Genomic DNA, 20,512 nt, shown 5'->3' with positions numbered 1-20,512 from the left:
TCTGAAATGACCAAACACTAAAAGCAAAGCTTTGAAGCTATTTATGATTTAACAGAATATACTTGTCTGTTTTCAACATGCATTGTGTTGTCTCAGTATGTTAAGCTATTTCCAATGATATGCTAAGGTAACAGGTTAATCATATCAATAAATGTTTTCAAAATTCAGTCTCACTTACTGTGGATTCCAAATTGTCCATCATCAATAATGATTTCACTTTCTGGAATTCAAGGAAAGTAAGAAGCCTAGTTAAAAACTCATGATGTCCACAGAATGAATGAACAACTGAGAATTTTACTTTAAGTACTGCTTAAAATGGTAATTCTATAACATAAAGTAGCCTAAAGTGAATAAGTCTATTTATAGTGGCCCTGGATAAAGCGTTCCCTTTCAGGAGGCTAGCAAGCATTGTTGGTCCTATAGACTTGAGGGACTGTTCACAAAGAGAGACAAGGTCCTGGGAAGGTGTCCTGGAGGACTGGGACAAAGCTCAGCACCCACCATGCATGAGCCTATAGAGCTGTTGGACAAGATCTCCTTGCTTATGTCTCAAACCAACAGTCTTGGCACAATTAAAATGCTTATTCTTATGTGGTTCACATTCATAAATTAGCTAAGGTGTGAATCTCCTCAAACCCCAACATTCTTGCAGCCAGCCAAAAGCTTTATAAACAGCATACACTTACCTGTACATACAGAGCTGTGGAGAGCTACCAAGAATAAGTGCTAGCACAGCCCTTCACTAACAGTTCAAGACCATAAAAAAAAGCTGCAAAGTTGTATCTAGTAACACATGAAATACATTTCCTTCTCAGTACTCTTCTCAGCTTACTTTAAGCAGCCTGAAGCATCTGTTAAAATAAGTGGGGTGGTTCCTAAAGACTGTCCAGCAGACTACACATCGCTTTTAAGTTTACACCACCTTCCTCAAAAAGCAAAACAATAATTTCTATGAGAGTAGAAATAAAATCTTTCTCAAACGCAAAAATATATTTAATTTCAAGATGCATCCAAACGCAAACTGTGTTTTAAAATACTTAATCCTCATTAAGCTTCAACTTCAATATGGACTATTAAACAAGATGTGCCCCTTAAAGAGGGCAAAGCAGAAACTCCCACCACTTTCTAATCTAAGCTACGAGACCCACAACCAGTTGTTAGTTCTCAATTTTGATCTTCTGTAGGAACTAAAACATGTACTTCTTAGACAGAGTCAATTCACAAATACAAGTAGTTTCGTGTCTGTAAAATGAGTGCCAAGATCTATTTTCAGCATAGACAAGTGAACTAAAAAACACTTGTATGAAAAGAAATACTACTTTTGGCATTGAAAATTGAATTTAAAAAAGCCTCTAAATATAAATAATTGCACAGTCAAGAGGGAGCTAAAATGAATTAGAATGTCAACTATAACAAAGAAATGTAAATTCATTTGTTTAAGTATTTGATAGTATTTAAAAATTAAATATGATAACTTTATTAGCATTCAAAACAATTTTTTAGAGTTTTTGTTTTGGATCAATTTTTTCTTAAAACGCTCTCTGAGCAAGAAAGCTAATAAAGCCATGAATCCTCAATAAAGAAGAATAATGTTAACTTTCTAACAACTCCAAATTGAAACATCTTATAATAGTCTAAAACCCTCAAATAAAATAAGTAGACAAGCATTTTTAATAGTTTATAAAGAATGGCTACTAAAACTGTTCAGTTTTGCAAGATCCATGAAATGCTAAGAGCCATCTGAAGTACTGACAACGCATTGATTTTAAACTTCAGAATAAAGTGTATTCAGTCCCTAAGCCACTGTGCAGCACATTAGTAACTTTATGCATACGCCTCAAACAGATGCAGTTAATGCCCATACCTAAAGGGGTTATTGATCGTGGTTGTAGATGAGTCTCCCACTTGTGAACTATGACTTGACATGGACCACCGATAGTCTGCAATTTAAAAGTTAAACGTCTGCAATAATTTCTTATATCTTATTTCTAACCATGATTCCATTAGATGTTTGTGGCCTAAGTCTTAACTAAATACAAGACCAAGAAACAAGAAATTCATCTTGCTAGTTATTAATACTATTATGTACCAAATCAGGCACATGCCCAGGTCACAAAGCATGATGAAATATTACCAAAAAATGAGTTAAGTCAATAAATAAAAATAACTGAGATGAACTGGCACGCAAAACTCCCTTAAACCCATTTGCAAATTTATCTATAGTACTTTGACTTCTTTTAAGAAAAATTAACTTTGCACCAATATTAATTATAAGTTAAAATTAACATCATTTATACTTTCTTTGGTATGTCAAAGGGGTGTTTCTAAATATTCCCCTGCTTTACTTAAGAAAGACTACATGTTTAGAAGACAGCCTAAACAAGCTTATGAGAGCAGGGCAAGAGCAAGTACCTCAAGATCACACAGCACACATTACTGCAGGAAGCTACAGGATAGCAAAGTCCTCTACTTAAGAATATTAAATTTATTATATTTTTCATATTATAGTAACCCATGTTTGCAAAGTGAACAAGAAACCCTGAATACATAAGTGAACAGTCAAGTTTGAAGAATAATTGTGAGAAAAGTGATATTAAATTAACATCAAATTTGAGATTTATGCTTTCAAATTTAAAAATCATAGTATAATAATACCTAATGCTGCCATCATGTTTCCTTAATAGCAACGAAAATTACGTGCTGCTGTTGACACACAATTTTAAAACAGGAACGAACCAACAGCAAAGACCCTCTGAACAAACACAGGGCAGACTACATACTTAAAATTATGTGCCAAAAGAGCATTTATACATCTTAAAAGCAGACTTTGAAATTACAACTCTATAGGATTTATTCTATGATAATTTTAACAAAACACAAAAAAGAAAAAAGTAAATATAAAAATTACTCACTATTATACTATTTCAGAATAACTATTACCAACATAAATCTTAGAAACTGGAGTATATAAGTTTCTCTGTGCACATTATATACCTTTAGGTGGCTCTTTCATAAAAGTATCCCACAAATCTTACTGAATTTAATTGCTGATTTAATTTGGTAAGTGTGCCAAATAATCAGTATCCAACAAAAGAGGCATATTATTAAATAACTAATTCTAGGACTTAAGCAAACAAGTTAAATTCTTTTTTCAAATTTATAAACAGTTTAAAAACTACAACAGCACTGGAGGTTTACTCAAATTGCTAAATCTGAGATACTAAATGACATGTTCTTTCATAATACCTCTTTGCCATTATATGGATCATCTTAAAATATAGTGAATTTTATTTCTAATACACTAAAACATAGTATATTTAATACTGTATCATCTGCTGTATATACAAAACTGTTTTAATTTTTAACATTTATTGAGTGTATGTGAGCACCCGCGTGCATACGTACACGCATAAAAGCATATTTCCATCTGTCTTTTATTTTAACCTTCAAAAGAAACAAATGTATACATTAAGAACAGGCGTGTTCCTTAGTAATGAAAGCACATAATGAACTAACCTAAACCTTTTCTCATTCACTCCACTTCTCGCTCATATCCTTCTACACCTCCTGGCAGCCAAACTATCTTTTTTCCAAAGATGGTGTGGACTTCTATCAGTAACCAAATGTAAACTAAGAAGAGTGCCATGAATATAACTATCAGCAGGGATAAAAACAGAGGGAGAAAGAAGGGTTAATTTTGCTTTGGTTTAGGTCTAGTGTCAGGATAACACTACAAAATAACTACTGTATCTATCCTAAGAATAGTCTTGTAAATTATGCTTCATAGGAAACCTACTTTAGTAATAATTTTAATACCTTTCATTTCATCAATTTTAGTGACAAATCCATTAGTCACAAATACAATCACCTAGAACTTGAATAATGAATAGTCCAAAGGCCCAGTTTAGTAGGCGACTTTCTGCCTACAAACATTCCCACTACAGATACATGCTGGCTAGTATACAGAGTGCTTGAGAGTAAAACAAACAAACAAACAAACAAACAAACAAACACACCTTTAATCCCAGCACTCAGGAGCCAGTGCCAGATTGATCTGAGCTGAGGCCAGCCTGGTCTATACAGCCAAGTTCCAGGCCAGTTAAGGCTACATAGTAAGACTCATCTCAAAAGCAAACCAGCAAAATCCCTAGTTTTAAAATAAGTACACTGATTCCTACGCTGCTGTCTGTGACTTTTATATTAGGGAATATAATCTTATTCATTTATTTTTATAAAGATTTTATTTATTATGTATACAGTGTTCTGGCTGCATGAATGGCCTACATGCCAGAGGAGGGCACCAGATCTCATCATCAATGGTTGTGAGCCACCATTTGCCTGCTGGGAATTGAACTCATGACCTCTAGAAGAGCAGACAGTGCTCTTAACCTCTGAGCCATCTTTCCAGTTCCCATAATCTTAAATTTAAATTTCACTGGTGGGCTTAAAAAATAAGACTCAAATATTGGGAAATTTAAAAACTCAGTAATGATTCAAAAACACGTAATCCTTTATGCTAATATGCTAATCTATATATTAACTATAATCACCTATTCTTTAAAATTTTAAGAAAGAACAGTTCTATTATGCAAATGATGTCTTAATTTTAAACTTTTGAATTCAAGTAGAAGGTTACCTTTGGAGAAAGAGTAACAAGTATTATTAACATAAATACCTGTAGTTACTTCAAAATTTAATATATAAAATCAAGACTATGAAATAGCTCTAAACATGTATTACTAACAAAAACGTTTGCATTAATTTTTGAAAAGATTTAGCTGTTGTTCTCTTTCAAGAAATTACTTTTAATTTTGTATAGGTGTGTCTGTGTGTGTGTTGTGCAGGTGCCCTTGGAGACCAGAGGTATTAGATTCCTTGAAGTTGAAAAAAACCCTACTTGTCTCTTTCTTAAATAGCTGAATACTACTCAGCTACAGCAAACAACAGGAAAAATAAAAGAACATGTAGAGTTTGGTTTATGTTTTTAATACATCAGCATTCAAAATTGTGAGTCGGGTAAAGGCATTGCTTGCAGATGAACTAAAATTTAATTTTTACTGATTCCTTTCTTCCCACAATTTAAAAAATAACCTGCATGTATGAAGGCAGGGATTTTACTCTACAATACCAAACCCAATATTATTTAACAACATTTCTAGTAAGTCCAACAAGAAAATGGTCATCCCATTCAAATAAAGTAGAGGTAGACATCAAGTTAACAGTAAAGCATTTGGCATCCAGAAGAATATTATTATATCAAGAAGCTTCTCTAAAAAATGACAACCTAGGAGGCTGGAGATATAGCTCGGTGGTTAAGAGCACTGGCTGCTCTTCCAGAGGTCCTGAGTTCAATTTCCAGCAACCAAATGGTGGCTCACAACCATCTGCAGTAATATCTGGCGCCCTCTTCTGGCATGAGGGCATACATGGAGGCAGAATGTCATATACATAATAAATAAATAAACCTTTAAAAAAAATGACAACCTAGGCTATGGTAAAAATGAACAATTACTTATAGCTGACTGACCTGTCAAAACATTTTTAAAAATAGGAAAGATGAAGATAAAAATAAGTTAATAATGAATTAAATTATGAGTGTTGGCATTATAAAAATTATGATACTTTTAAAATATAATGGTCTGTTTCACAAAAATTAACTAAATTTTCAAAGAGTATAATAAAAATTGCATAACATTTCACTCTAAAAAAAATCCATCAACTCCTTAAATTTAAAATTTAATGGCTTAAAAAAGTAGTTTAGGTGCTGAACAGATAGCTCAACTGCTGAGACACTGGCTGTCCTCCCAGAGGACCCAGGGTTCAATTTCCAGTATCCACACCATGGCTCACAGTCATCCATAACTCCAATCCTATGATGCCTCTGGGCATCTTCAGGCCTCCAGGGGTACCAGGCACACACATGCTGGACATACATATGGACACACAGGCAAAATACTCATAAATGAAATAAATCTTTTAAAGATAAATATTTAGTAAAGATGTGAAATCAACAAACTCTGTGTGGACCCACACTGAGTTTCCATTTCAGGAATGTCCATCACCTTTGTTTTCTGTAGTTAAATAAAGGGAATAGGTGCTACCTGCAAAATTACTACAATTTATCCCATTAACATCTTACTCCAACTTTACAAAGTCTACAAGAAGAAACATGGCTTTGAGAAACTGAGAAAAAGGAGGAGCTCACAATACCCTCCCTTTCCTGTGTTCCACAGATTGTCAATGTTGCTAGGGATAGACGTTTTCTTTAGTGGTCGAGAGATTGGCAAGTTGCTCATTCTCCTATAAATAACCCTTCACCCATGCTCCTGTAAGCAACTCCAAGTAAACTCACTGGTACATGAGCACACACTCGTGCATGTGCACACAGGCACATATACATATACACATCAAGAAAAAAGGAAAATAGAAAAAGTGAGGGGGAAAGGGACTTTACAACTCTAGGAACTAAAAAAGAACATGTCAAGGAGAAGCAATGTATAGAAAGAAGCATGAATTGTGACACTGTATTTGCTTATAATATTTAATTTAATAATGAACAGGACCCAGGAAGCCTGTATTTTAAGCCCTTCATCTTATGGACAGAGCTGGCATCCATCTAAAGGTAAAGAGCTCATCTGCCTGAAGTTCCGCAGCTACCAAGTTAGACCCCTAAACTCCTGCCCAGTGACCCCCTTATCTCCCATGTCAGCTTTCCTGTCAACCCTAATATTGATAAGTTGTGGATTTCACCTATCTGTATATTTTCATTATTTAAGATGCCTTGCATATGTCTATCATTTGGCAATACACTATTAAGATAAAGTTTCATAATAATTATAATAAAAAGTGTTTCATTTTAAAAGGGCCACCAACTTTTAGAAGTATTACTTTAAGCTGGCATGAAGGGAAAAGAAAGCAGTCATATGCATGGGATTTTATATAGCTATTTACTCTAGTCCATGAAAAACATACTTACCAGGGCAGCCCCTGCATCACACGGTACATGTGTACACGATACAGAGCAAGCACCTACTTAAAGAAACACACTCACCAACATATACTGTAAACTTTTGCAAGTATTACAAGGGAAAACTCAGTTTATTACTGACAATTTTCCAAGATGTGTCAGTGGACTGATTTGTTGCTTTTGGTTACGTTTTCTATGAAAAGAACCACACTACAGGTTGGCTTACTGTGACCTGTGTTGACAATAGTTTTATATAACTATGCCCAAGGGACTCATAGACTTTCACTGTCCATATCCTCCTTTTCAAATAAAATTTAATTTCCTATTACACAAAGTTTCTGTGTATCAGGACTCTCTTCTAACGCCGGAGTGCCATGGTTTGTTTATTCATATACAACTTAATTTGTACTGGAGGACTAGACCATGACCTCTAGACCAAATAAGCAGATGCTTTTTGTTAGACTATTGTCAAGATAAGCCAACACAATGACCACCCACAATTTAATTTCAGTTCAGTTACTGAGTGTTTACAAAATATTCTTGGAATAAAACAGGTAATAGGTGCAAAAGACAGCTGAAGTGGATTTGTCAGCTTTTATGTTAGCTGAGAGTGAAGTAACAGTAGCTGCTAGTACCTTTCATCTATAACAAAAGTGTTCTATAATTACCAAGGGGAAATACATTTTTCCCAAAGGCCTACTCTATGTTTAGTTTCTTACACCCCTGCTAAACTCTTGGTCACACATGCACAACTATGGCAAAGATAAAAATCCTTTCACTAAAGGGAAAGAATTCTTTCACTGAAGAAATCGATGTCTGTAAACTAAGGAAACAAGTTAACATTTTTCTTTTCTGAAAATGAAAACAATCCTAAAATACTAAGCTGTGAGCAGGCAGACTGAGAACTAACAGACACTCAGAGCTTTCAGAGAAGACCCTGACTGGTCAGCAGCATCTATGGGAAACTCCGAGAGGAATCACTTTGCTTTTGGTAGGCATTAACAATGCAGCCACAGAGACAGATGACTGCATGAAATAATTTTTTAAAACAGTAACTTGCTTAAAGTTGGTTAACATACTTTGCTAAAGATATTCATACCACATAATGTTAAAAACAAATGAAAAAAACTGCAATTGGTACTAGTTTACAAAGTTGCAGAAAATGCACGCATTAGAAAATACTGTATAACAGGACTAATAAACTTACTATTTATTAGTCTTTTAAAAATCCCATGACAGATATGTCTATCTGTGAAGGAGATACTTACTTGATTTTTTTTTTTTGGTACAAAAATATTAAGAGTTCAATTCCTATTTGACCAAAACACATTCATTTTACTTCTAAAGTTTTCAAACTTAAATTAGTTGCTTTCAAAAGTGCTAAAGAAATTAAAAAAGAAAGAAAGACATACCTTTGGTTCTAAAAAGCACCCTCTGAAGTAGCGGTACTGAACTGATATTCCTCTACTGAGAGTAATCACTGCTTTCCATAAGATACTGATGGAATGACACACAAAAAAAAGAACACCATTAACATCAAGGTAAAATGTATGAAGAACTCATAATTCACAAAATTTCTCAAATAAGGTCCCTACTGTTCTAGGATATCTGTACACTGTGAAGATGTGTTGCTGTGACTGGTGTAGTAAAATGTTGAATTGCCAATAGCCAGGCAGGAGAGAAGAGGCAAGACTTCCAGGCATAAAGAGGAAGTCAGAGGGATGAATCTAGGCCTGTGGGATTGACCAGTGAGACTCAAGAGAGGAAGTAGGAGGTGCAGAATGGAAGAAAGGTAATGCCATGTGGGAGAATGTAGATTAATATAAATGGATTAACTTAAGTTGTAAGAGCTAGTTGAGAACAATCCTAAATTAAGGATGAACTTTCATAATTAATAATAAGTCTCCACGTCATTATTTGTGTTGGTGGTCCAAAGAAAAATCCAGCTACATCCTACCCATGATTTTACTCCAGGCTTGCCCAGAAGGCAATGGGAATGCAGTGATAACCCCACTCTCAAGGAGTTTGCTTTCCTGCATGGGTAGGCAAATGCAAAAGAAGACAGCAAACACTAAACTAACAAGCCCAGGTGGAGAGGTGCAAGTCTTTAATCCCAGCATTTGGGAAGTTGAGGCACAAAAATTCTGAGTTCTAGGTCTAAATGGACTGATTGCAAAGCAAATTCAAGGCAAGCCTGAGCTACATGGTAAGACTCTGTGTTAGATTTGAAAGAAAGAAAGAAAGAAAGAAAGAAAGAAAGAAAGAAAGAAAGAAAGAAAGAAAGAAAGAAAGACAGACTCCAAACTTGGGAGGAAGCTTAGGAGCAGAATCCTCAATGAAAAAAAGTATCTGAGTTGAGACTTAAAGAATAAGAAGTAACCAGCTACACATAAAAGCAGAAAAACTATAGAAAATCAAATTAAAATATACTGTCAATCTTCTTTTGTCTTCCAACTTACCCAGAGACACTACGTGTTACTAAAACGTTTTAGAATAAAGCCTTCAGGCCATAAGTGAGCCATGAACACTGGCAAGTTATAGTCTACTAACTGTCCTTTGTTCTTTAACTTAAAAATCATACCAGCTGGTATTGCTCATAGGGACACTGGATATATACATACAATATTTAGGACAACCAGTAAAGCAAATGTGATTCTATCCCAACCACTTTTCCATGAAATTAGAAAATTAAAGCCTGGATCCATAAACTCTGCACACACCTACGTCTGCCCTGTCCTAGTCTAGTGCACTAGCAACAGGTTTACACTGAAATTAATGCTGCTAGTGACTGCATTTCTCTTTGGGTAGTTAAGGAACCAAAATGTCATGTTCTACTCAGTAATATCACATACTTCCCAAAGAGTAGTTTCAGTCAAGCACACTAACACATACTTGTGATATCAACTGCTTAGAAGGCCAACGCAGGAAAATTTGCAAGCTCAAGATCAAGGTAGCCTGGACTACAGTGTGAGTTCAAGTAATTTAGTTAAGATCCAATCTCAAAACACAAAGTAAGAACAGAAGCTAGGCCGGGCATGTACACCTTTAATCCCAGGACCCAAGAGCACAGATCTCTGTGGGTTCAAGGCCAGCCTGGTCTCTACGTAGCAAGTTGCAGGCCATTAAGAGATAAATGGTGAGCTGGGCGGTGGTGGCGCACGCCCTTAATCCCAGCACTCAGGAGGTAGAGGCAGGTGGATCTCTGTGAGTTCGAGGCCAGCCTGGTCTACAAGAGCTAGTTCCAGGACAGGAACCAAAAAGCTATGGAGAAACACTGTCTCAAAAAAATCAAAAAAAAAAAAAAAGAGAGATACATGGTGAGATCTTGTCTCAAAAATTAGTATTTTTTTCTTTTCTTTTCTTTTTTTGTTTTTTTGTTTTTTCCAGACAGTGTTTTTTTGTAGCTTTGGAGCCTGTCCTGGAACTAGCTCTTGTAGACCAGGCTGGCCTCAAACTCACAGAGATTCTCCGGCCTCTGCCTCCCAAGTGCTGGAATTAAAGGCATGCACTACCACCACCTAACTCTTATCTTTTTAAGAAGCTAGTAAGATGGCTCAACGAGTAAAGACACCTAGCGGAGCAGTGGTGGTGCAGGTCTTTAATCCCAGCACTTGGGGGTCAGAAGCAGGCAGATTTGTGATCTGAGTTTAAGGCCTAGCCTGGTCTACAGAGTGAGTTCCAGGACAATGAGGGCTACACAGAGAAACCTTATCTCCAAAACAAATAAACCAAAAGAGTAAAGACACTTCCACCAAGCTAGACAACCTGAGTTCAATCTCCGAGACCCACAGAAGACAACCTATTCCCGAAAACTGTCTACACATGCCATGGCATGGGTTGACTCATATACATATATACACCTAAATGAATAATAAAGAAATACAATTTAAAAAAAAAAAAAGTAAAGACCTCAGCGGTAGAACATTCCTCAAGCATTCACAAAGGCCCTAAATTCAATCTCCAGTACTGCCCCCAAAAATAGCTTCATATACCAAATGTGAATGTATATGCCTGCAATATAACTACTCAGAAGGCTGAAGCAGGAGGGTCTCGAGTTCAAAGCAGTCTTAAAATAATATAATAAGAGCAGTTCAATGGCGGTATGCATGTTTAGCATGGATGAGGGCCTACATCTGATCCCAAAAATACACACACAAAGAAAAAAAGGAAGGAAGAACAGAAGGAAGAAAAAAGCAACAATGAACTGAGAAAGACAGAGAAACCTAGAGATAATACTAGATTCTGTTTTAAATGAGATAAGACCGCTATTTAGAACAATAATGGATGGTAAAGTTAGAGCGATGGCATGGGCCTGCGCAACAACTAGAAGAAAGCTGAGGAGGTCTCATGTTCAAGGCTCAAGACCAGCCCTGGTAACTAATGCAGCAAGATTATCTCAAAATAAAAAGCAAAAGGAATGGCTGTGTAACTCAGGGATAAAGCTCTTACTTAGCATGTACAAAACCTTATGTTAAATTGAAGGTATTGGCATAGGAGACCACTTCCTAAAAATAACTCCAGCAGACATTGAGAGAAACAATTAATAAATGGGACCTCCTGAAACTGAAAAGCTTCTGTGAAAAAAAAGGACATGGTCAACAAGACAAAAACGACAGCCTACAGAATGGGAAAAGATCTTCACTAACCCCACATTAGACAGAGGTCTGATCTCCAAAATATACAAAGAACTCAAAAAATTGAACACCAAAAGATCACATAATCCAATAAAAAAATGGAGTACAGACCTAAACAGAGAACTCTCAACAGAGGAATCTAAAATGGATGAAAGACACTTAAGGAAATGTTCAACATCCTTAGTAATCAGAGAAATGCAAATCAAAACAACTCTGAGATTCTATCTTACACCTGTAAGAATGGCCACAATCAAAAACACTGATGACAGCTTATGCTGGAGAGGTTGTGGGGAAAAGGGAACACTTCTGCATTGCTGGTGGGAATGCAAGCTGGTACAACCCCTTTGGATGTCAGTGTGGCAATTTCTCAGAAAATTAGGAAACAACCTTCCTCAAGACCCATTAATACCACTTTTGGGTATATATCCAAAGGATGCTCAATCATGCCGCAAAGACATGTGTTCAACTATGTACATAGCAGCATTGTTTGTCATAGCCAAAACCTAGAAACAACCTAAATGCTCCTCGACCGAAGAATGGATAGGGAAAATGTGGTACATTTACACAATGGAGTACTACACAGCAGAAAAAAATAACGACAGCTTGAATTTTGTAGGAAAATGGATTGAGCTAGAAAACATTATTTTGAGTGAGGTAACCCAGACCCAGAAAGACAATTATCACATGTACTCACTCATAGGTGGTTTTTAAACATAAAGCAAAGTAAGCCAGCCTACAAACCACAATCCCAGAGAACTTAGACAACAATGTGGACACTAAGAGAGACTTACATAGATCTAATCTACATGGGAAGTAGAAAGTAGAAAAAGACAAGATCTCCTGAGTAAATTGGGAGCATGGGGACCTTGGGGGAGGACTGAAGAGGGGAGGTGAGAGGCAGGGAGGGGAGCAGAGAAAAATGTAGAGCTCAATAAATATCAATAAAAAAAATACAGGGGGGCTGGAGAGATGGCTCAGTGGTTAAGAGCACTGCCTGCTCTTCCAAAGGTTCTGAGTTCAATTCCCAGAAACCACATGGTGGCTCACAACCATCTGTAATGAGGTCTGGTGCCCTCTTCTGGCCTGCAGACATTGTATACATAATAAATAAATAAATAAACAAACAAACAAACATTTTTTTTAAAAAAATACAGGGCTAGAGAGATGGCTCAGTGGTTAAGAGCACTGGTTGCTCTTCGAGAGGACCTGAGTTCAATTCCCAGCACCCACGTGGCAGCTCACAACTATCTTTAATTCCAGTTCCAGGGAACCTAACACCCATGGCAAAATACCAATGTGCATAAAATAAAAATGAATTAATAAAAAAAATACACAAAAAAACATATTAAAAGGGGGGTGAGGATGGTAAGAGTCAAAAGATGTCAAAGAGTTTTGAATGGAAGTTAAGGAACCTCTTCTTCCACAAACTTTATAAAGTGATTTTACTCTTTAAAACTGTGTGTATATCACAACTTTCATAAAAATTTAACTAAAAAAGCTGGGTGGTGGTGGCACACACCTTTAATCCCAGCACTTGGGAAACAGAGGCAGGCGGAAATCTGTGAGTTCAAGGCCAGCTGATCTACAAGAGCTAGTTCCAGGACAAGCTTCAAAGTCACAGAGAAACTCAGTTTTGAAAAACAAAAAACAAAAACAAAATTAAACTAAAAGAAAAAATATATATAACACCTCAGAGGTTCCTAGATTTATGATGTCACTATTACCCTGTAACCTGGCATTTCTGCACTTACCTTTCTCCTGTCTCATTCTCTGGAAGAAGAGTCACAGCATTTTGAGGACTCCAGTTTCCCAGGGCATCACAGCTTCCACATATTGCAAAAACCTCTCCTAAAGAAATCAGAGCAGTCAGACTTTTCCAAACACCAAACTTTCCAATTTTAGAAGCAAGAAGAGAGCAGTCAGTTGCAATTGTCTTTAGAGTCTCTCTGAGTCAAGAAAGAGAAGCCTCAGGCAAGGCTTTTGGCCCACTGGCCACTCTTACCACCTTTTAAGATAATTTGACTCATCTTTCCAGAACCAGAGGTAGCAAGAAGAAATAGGCACAGGAACAAGCTTTTCTTTATTTTTTCAACTACTTAGTAAGCAAATAAAAGCAAGCAAGTAGCAAAGTGATGAAGACACAGTACCTTCATTGAAGCTTCCCAATTTAAAGAAATAAACACCAAAGAGGGTATTTGTTTGTTTGGAGACAGGGTCTTACGTAGCTGTGGCTGTCCTTGAATTTACAGAGATCTACAGGTCTCTGCTTCCAGAGTGCTAACAATGGGCTACCAAAGGCATACTAAGAATTCTAGAGAAATATTAATTAATAACTGTAAAAGAGTGTCCTCCAACACCCCCCCTCTGCTCCTCTACCTCCCTTCTCATACTCCCTAACTTGAGTGCCCGCCTGTTAGCAAAGGTGGTTACTTTGTGGCTAACTCTCCTTAGTTCATCTCTGTGATGTAGTCAGTTTCTTTTAACTTCAACTGCCTGTTTTCAACTCTCCTGGAGGAGGATAGCATAGGGACTGTTGAAGGGTGAGAGTTCCAACCTTGATCCCTAAGACCTGTAACTCCACCTCTTGTGAAACAGAAGCAGAAGTCCTTGGCTACCTAGAAAACTAGAGGTGCCGGGCGGTGGTGGCGCATGCCTTTAATCCCAGCACTTGGGAGGCAGAGGCAGGCGGATCTCTGTGAGTTCGAGACCAGCCTGGTCTACAAGAGCTAGTTCCAGGACAGGCTCCAAAACCACAGAGAAACCCTGTCTCGAAAAACCAAAAAAAAAAAAAAAAAAAAGAAAACTAGAGGTAAAATTGAAATATATGAGACTCTGTATCAAAAGGAGTACAACTTAGTCTGTAGTCTCTAGGAGGTTACATACAGGTCCAGAGATGAGCAATGGCCAGTGATATCCATCAGCTAAGCGGCAATCTGAAGAATTCTGCCCAGGGTATGAAACAAGCTTTCTGGCTGAGAACATAAACTTAGATACACCTTCTTCTGGCCTCTCCAGGAATTATATGCACATGGTACACAGACATACATGCAAGCAAAAATACCCATACACATAAAATAAGGGGGAAATTTCTTAAATGATTATTTTTTTTAAAAATCTAGGAAAAAAATGCTCACTTAATTTTAAAAAATATTCTAGAGTAAAGTTTTACCTGGTAAAAGAGTTCCTCTGATTTCAAAGGTGACCTGACAAGGTGTCATTCTGATGGATTTATTTTAGAATTTCTGCTAGGGAAGAAAAGAAAAATAGTCACTAATTGTATACAAAGATAATAGCTTTTTACCACAGTACACAATGGGGCTGGGAGAGTGTTGTTCAGTTGATCCAGTGCACAATGCCATTGGTTCAATCCCCAGCACCATGTAAACCTAGCATGGTAGCACTAATTAGCACTAAAAGATCAGAAGTTCAAAGTTATCCATGCTGTACAGTGAGATGGAAGCCAATCTGCAATACAGAGTCCCTGTCTTAACAGGGACTTAACAGCTGGACAGTGGTAGCACTCGGGAGGCAGAGGCAGGCAGATCTCAGTAGAGTTTGAGGCCAGCCTCATCTACAGAGCCAGTTCCAGGACAGGCACCAAAGCTATACCACAGAGAAACCCTGTCTCGAAAAACAAACAAAAAACAAAAACAAAGAAATGGATCAATGAGACAGCTCAGAGAATAAAAGCACTTGCCACCAAGCTTGATGACCTGAGTTTGATCTCCGGGACCCAAGTAAAAATGGAAGAAAACTGATTCTTGAAAGTTGTCCTCTGACCTGTGCTCTTGACACACATACACTTAAGTAAATGTTATTTTAAAAAATATTTAATTGGCCAGGCAGTGGTGGCATATGTCTTTAATCCTAGCACTCGGGTGGTAAAGGCAGGTGGATCTCTGTGAGTTTGAGGCCAGTCTGATCTACAGTGTGAGTTCCAGGACTAGTTCCATAGCTACTGAGAAACCCTGTCTTAAAAAATAAGACAATGGCTAGGTAGTGATGGCACGTGTTTTTAAGTTCAGCATTCAGAAGGCAGAGGTACCCTTGGTCTACTGAGTTCAAGGCCAGCCTGGTCTATGAAGAGTTTCAGGACAGTCAGGGCTTTGCAGAGAAATCCTGTCTCAAAAATAAAAAAATTAAGTTGGTTCATACCATACAATCTCATTTCTTGGGAAGCAGAGGTAGGGGATCTCTGAATTCCAGGAGATTTAGAACTAAAATATTTAATGACTTTGCAATTCTGTGATAAGTTTACTTTTAAAAACTTTTAAAATATTTTTTCTTTGAAAATGTTTATACAATTTGATCATATCCATGCCCCATTTCCTCACTCGACTCCACCTAGAGTTCCCTCTACCTTTTATCCCAACTTCATTTTACAGCTTCCTTCATCATTAAAAAGTAAATAACTTTGATAAGAAAAAGGCTAAAAGAAAAAAGGATATAAGCAACAAGCAGTCAGAGTCCTTATATACAAACTGACTGCATTAAGTAGAAGTATCCAGCAAGACTTACGGTTTTGTTACACACTTACTTTCCAAAAACCCAAGAATGAGTGAACCAGAAATATTACAAAACAAGTATGTCCAAGTTTTATTTTAAGGGAGTCAAGATTCTCTTGCCACATACTTTCTTCTTTGATAAGCAGCTGTGCTAAGTCAACCTATCTTTCCTAACCAGGTCTAGGTTACAGTGGTAGGAAAAGTAAACCCTAGAGACAGAAAAAGCTCAACGAAAGACTTCTACTTTAGTAACAAAAAAGCAACTTAAGTCCTTCAGCTAGACCTACAGAAACTAGTTATGTCTGGTTTAAAAAAAAAAAAAAGCTTATGAATCTGTTTCTAATATACAATTTTAACTTGCTACCCATACAAATCCTTCCTCAAAATTAAGTCTTTTCAGATATTTTTTCTTCATAGGATCAGCATACTCAGATTCTTTAAATTTAGTCTCAACTACAGTCTATTACAACAAAACAAAAATAAAAACAAACTTGAAGCCGGGCAGTGGTGGCACATGCGCACTCTGTGAGTTCGAGGCCAGTCTGGTCTACAGAGTTCCAGGACAGGCCCTAAAGCTACAGAGAAACCCTCTCTTGAAACAACAACAACAAAACCCTTGATCTGATGTTCATATGACCACTGCACTTTCAAGTCAACATCATGCAAAATCACATCTCATGGTACTCTGGATTCTAAATCTCTTCTCAGTTCTGTCTTAACCAAAGAGAAATGTCTTCCTCACTTCACAGATTTTATTTACAGAAATCTACACTTCTAAGGCTGAAATCCTTTGCCTTTTTATTCATATTTTCTCTCCAATTTTTTCCTTCCCACCTCCAGACTTAGCCAAATATATTTGCCATACTTAACTAAGGGAAGACAGGAAATTACTTTTTTAAGTATATACATATACATAGATACATACTTATCTAGATAGTTACTAAGTCTAAACAAAGAATACATTCTTCAAATGGTGAGACATTTTACATAACAACTCAAATATCCAAGCCAGGCAGTGGTGGCTCATGCCTTTGATCCCAGCACTTGGGAGGCAGAGGCAGGCAGATCTCTGTGAGTTCGAGGCCAACCTGGTCTACAAGAGTTAGTTCCAGTATAGGCTCCAAAGCTACAGAGAAATCCTGTCTCGAAAAACCAAATATAATTCAAATATCAAAAAAACCCAGACATTTGTGGAGGAATAATCCAGGTCTCTAAAAGAATTCCAATCATATCTTTCTTTATGCAGTATGCCCCTTAACTTACCAGCTAAATTTTATTTCATTTTATTTATGAATAAGGATGCTTCTAGAATCTAGTGGGCAGAGGCCAACAGTGCTGCTAATATCACAGTGACTGAGCACTCCCCTCCACAAATAATGCCCAGATCAAAACAGCAATAGGTCTGAGGTTCAAAAGCCAGACCTATAATACCTAGAGAGGGCTAGTAAGTAATCAAATCTACAATTAATATTAGCTACACACTATAGATGCATTGTGACATAAACACCAATTAGAAAAAAAAAAAAAAAAAGAAAGAAAATGTAATGCTGAGCCGGGCGATGGTGGCGCACGCCTTTAATCCCAGCACTTGGGAGGCAGATGCAGGCGGATCTCTGTGAGTTCGAGACCAGCCTGGTCTACAGAGCTAGTTCCAGGACAGGCTCCAAAGCCACAGAGAAACCCTGTCTCAAAAAACCAAAAAAAAAAAAAAAAAAAGAAAATGTAATGCTGAAAGATATTTTATAAATATACAGAATCATATACATTTTACTACCTTTTTGTCACATATACAACAATTAGAAAATGGAAAGCTGAAAGATATTTTATGAATGTACAGTATCATACATTTTTACATACATATGTAAAACAAGATTAATAATGTAGTATCATGTTGTACTTGGATAACTTTGTTTATGATAAAAACGCCAAGACTATACACAGGAGAAAACGTGTCTGTGAGCAAAATAATTTGTAAAACCTACTTGATTTTCTGTTTCTAAAAATAAACAAGATCTTTTCATATGAATCCATCCTGTGCTAGAACTGTTAAAAAACATCTCCACATATAAACAGTTCTGGATTAGCCTGCTACCTGAACACTACAACAGGTCTTTTAGATGGCTGACAAAACCGGAGTTATAATCCTGAGCATACAAACATTTCTGAATGGGTAAAATGTTCATTGAAACATTGTAACCCTCATTTAACAGATCCAAATTATATCAAGAAAGAAGTCCTAGAACTTTAAAGTTATTGATTTGGTGAAGGTTTTTTTTTTTTTGCTTTTTGAGACAGAGTTTCTCTTGGTAGCTCTGGCTGTCCCAGAATTCAAATGCTGACCAGGCTAGCCTCCAACTCACAGATCCACCTACCTGGTTCTGCCTCTTCAGTGCTGGAATTAAAGGCATGAGCCACTACCACCTGGCATGCTGAATTAATTTTAAGAAACAACCTAAACCCATAACTCAGCAATATGGCTGAATAACCAACCTCAGTTCATTTATGTATGTGAGAAAGAGAAAAGGCGAAGGAAGGAGTTCCAAGGTATACACGTGATGGTCAAAGAACAATTTGCAGGAATTGGTTCTCGCCTACCATGAATATCCAAGAGATCAAATTTACACCCTCAGAACTCGGCTTTTCAGTAAGCATCCCTTTCTGCTCAGAGTCTAACCAGCTTGTCAGTCTTAAACTGTAACCGGAACTTTAACCCAGTGTTTACAATTCTAAACTAAGGGCAATCTCATCTAAAAGACTGCAGAGTTGGTACTAAGCTAACTATTCATCAACTGGCAATAACCAATTCAGTCAATGTAAGCTAAGGCACATGAAATTATTCTCATATATTCAAATCAACAGCGGGTACAAAGTTAGCTCTAGACGTCTACTACATGAGGACACCAAGAAGAGTCTGTGGATTTGATAAAAGGGAAACCAACCAAGCTTTCAGTTGTGACACAGCTACAGTAACTTGACAGTGAACAGCTGCAGGGAGTGCAGCACAGGCAGCCACACACGCGGAAGGAAGCACAGACAGAACCACCCCAGCAGACCAGTGCTCTAGTCCACTTCAACTGTCAGAAGCCAGCAAACTAAACTACTTCAGCTGCCACCTGGGATGCTGCTTCAGTGGCAGCTTACTTTACTTGATGGACAGAGGCCACAATCTTGGTGCAGGACTAAAGCATAAAATTTTGGCACCCAACTGCTTCCAAACCACAGTGGCAGTTTTAAAAAGTGCCTTTCTACTGAGAATCTCAAAATCTGCGCATCGACCTTTATTTCTTCTGTTTAACAAAGATATCCCAACTTGGATGGAGGGTCTTTCAGATACACATAAAACAGTAAAGACTGCAAGTCACCGTGCATATGTAGTTCCTCAGACAGACACCAGCTTACTATCACCTTACTACACAGCACACATCTGGAGGTTTTGATGTTAGGCTTTGGAAACTTTTTTCCAATACAACCTCCAATTTGTACTGTCTAGAGATAAACACTACACAGCACTTTCAGCTGAAGTTGAAAAGTTAATTTGCTTACTTAGTTTTGAGGCAGGATCTCACTAGAAGACCTGTCTGCTTCCACCTCTAAGTGCCTGGGTTAAAGGTGTGCACCACCAGGCCTGGCCTATTTTAACACTGTTAGAAGACTCAAGAGGTTTTTACATGCCACTGTAACTTGTTTACATTAAAACTTTTCAGTTTGCCCTACCTAGCAAAATCAACTTCACTTTTTGTTAAACGTTCAACAGTGGACCTAACCAGTTAACCAGCATGGGAAACACACTGGAGATTTAAGCTAACCAAAGATATGGGACCATTCCAGTTACAGCTGAACTAAAGGTGGGTGTTTTTAGCTAACGGGTATATTTCTAGCCAAAAAAGAACATCTCTGTTTCCCTTTACAGCTTCTAGAAGAAAAAAAAAAGCTGTTTCTAATTCTCCTCGTTCTTCCCTAGATTCCACCAGCTCTGATCCTCAGACCATCCTATAATCAAGAAACCGTTTAAGTGCCCATATTTATTTCTACTCAAGCTGGCGGGGATCATTATGGCCCTATTTCTAAGACCTCCATATACTCTAAGCCAATATTTTAAACAAGAATAGCTTTTCCATTAAGCAAGCATTTATGAAGACTTCAGTAAGCCAAATTAATATTTTCATCAGCTTTAAGACAGGCAGTAGGCATTTTCCAAATATTTTTCATTTCATTTTATGTTATTATTTTCACATGTATTTATCACACGCTTGTTATATACAAATAGTTAATTCACCCACCACCAACTTTTTGTGCACACCAAACATTACCCAGTTTCGTGTTAATTCTCTGCGTCCAAATTTCCTGCATCTTTCTTTGTAGATTAACTGTGTTTAAAGCACGGACTTATCTCCCCTAGTACTTAA

General features: G+C 37.2%; 1 protein-coding gene across 4 annotated transcripts in view; it reads right to left on the bottom strand.

The window, feature by feature from the left end:
- Window positions 1-20,512, bottom strand: part of Gpcpd1 (glycerophosphocholine phosphodiesterase 1) — a 58,701-nt gene that overhangs the window by 37,309 nt on the left and 880 nt on the right. For 2 of the 4 annotated variants that reach the window (XM_057780108.1, XM_057780110.1), the window contains exons 2-6: window positions 14,771-14,843; window positions 13,353-13,449; window positions 8,380-8,464; window positions 1,865-1,940; window positions 179-220 (exon numbers count right to left, since the gene is read on the bottom strand). In XM_057780108.1, the coding sequence (XP_057636091.1) occupies window positions 179-220; window positions 1,865-1,940; window positions 8,380-8,464; window positions 13,353-13,449; window positions 14,771-14,819 (349 nt within the window). In that variant the 5' untranslated portion in view covers window positions 14,820-14,843. Of the gene's footprint in view, window positions 1-178; window positions 221-1,864; window positions 1,941-8,379; window positions 8,465-13,352; window positions 13,450-14,770; window positions 14,847-20,512 lie in introns of those variants that run through there. The other 2 variants (XM_057780109.1, XM_057780111.1) reach the window with 2 other exon arrangements.

This window comes from Chionomys nivalis, chromosome 9, assembly GCF_950005125.1.
Source record: "Chionomys nivalis chromosome 9, mChiNiv1.1, whole genome shotgun sequence".
Taxonomy (NCBI): domain Eukaryota; kingdom Metazoa; phylum Chordata; class Mammalia; order Rodentia; family Cricetidae; genus Chionomys; species Chionomys nivalis.
This window is presented reverse-complemented; position numbering and strand designations above follow the sequence as displayed.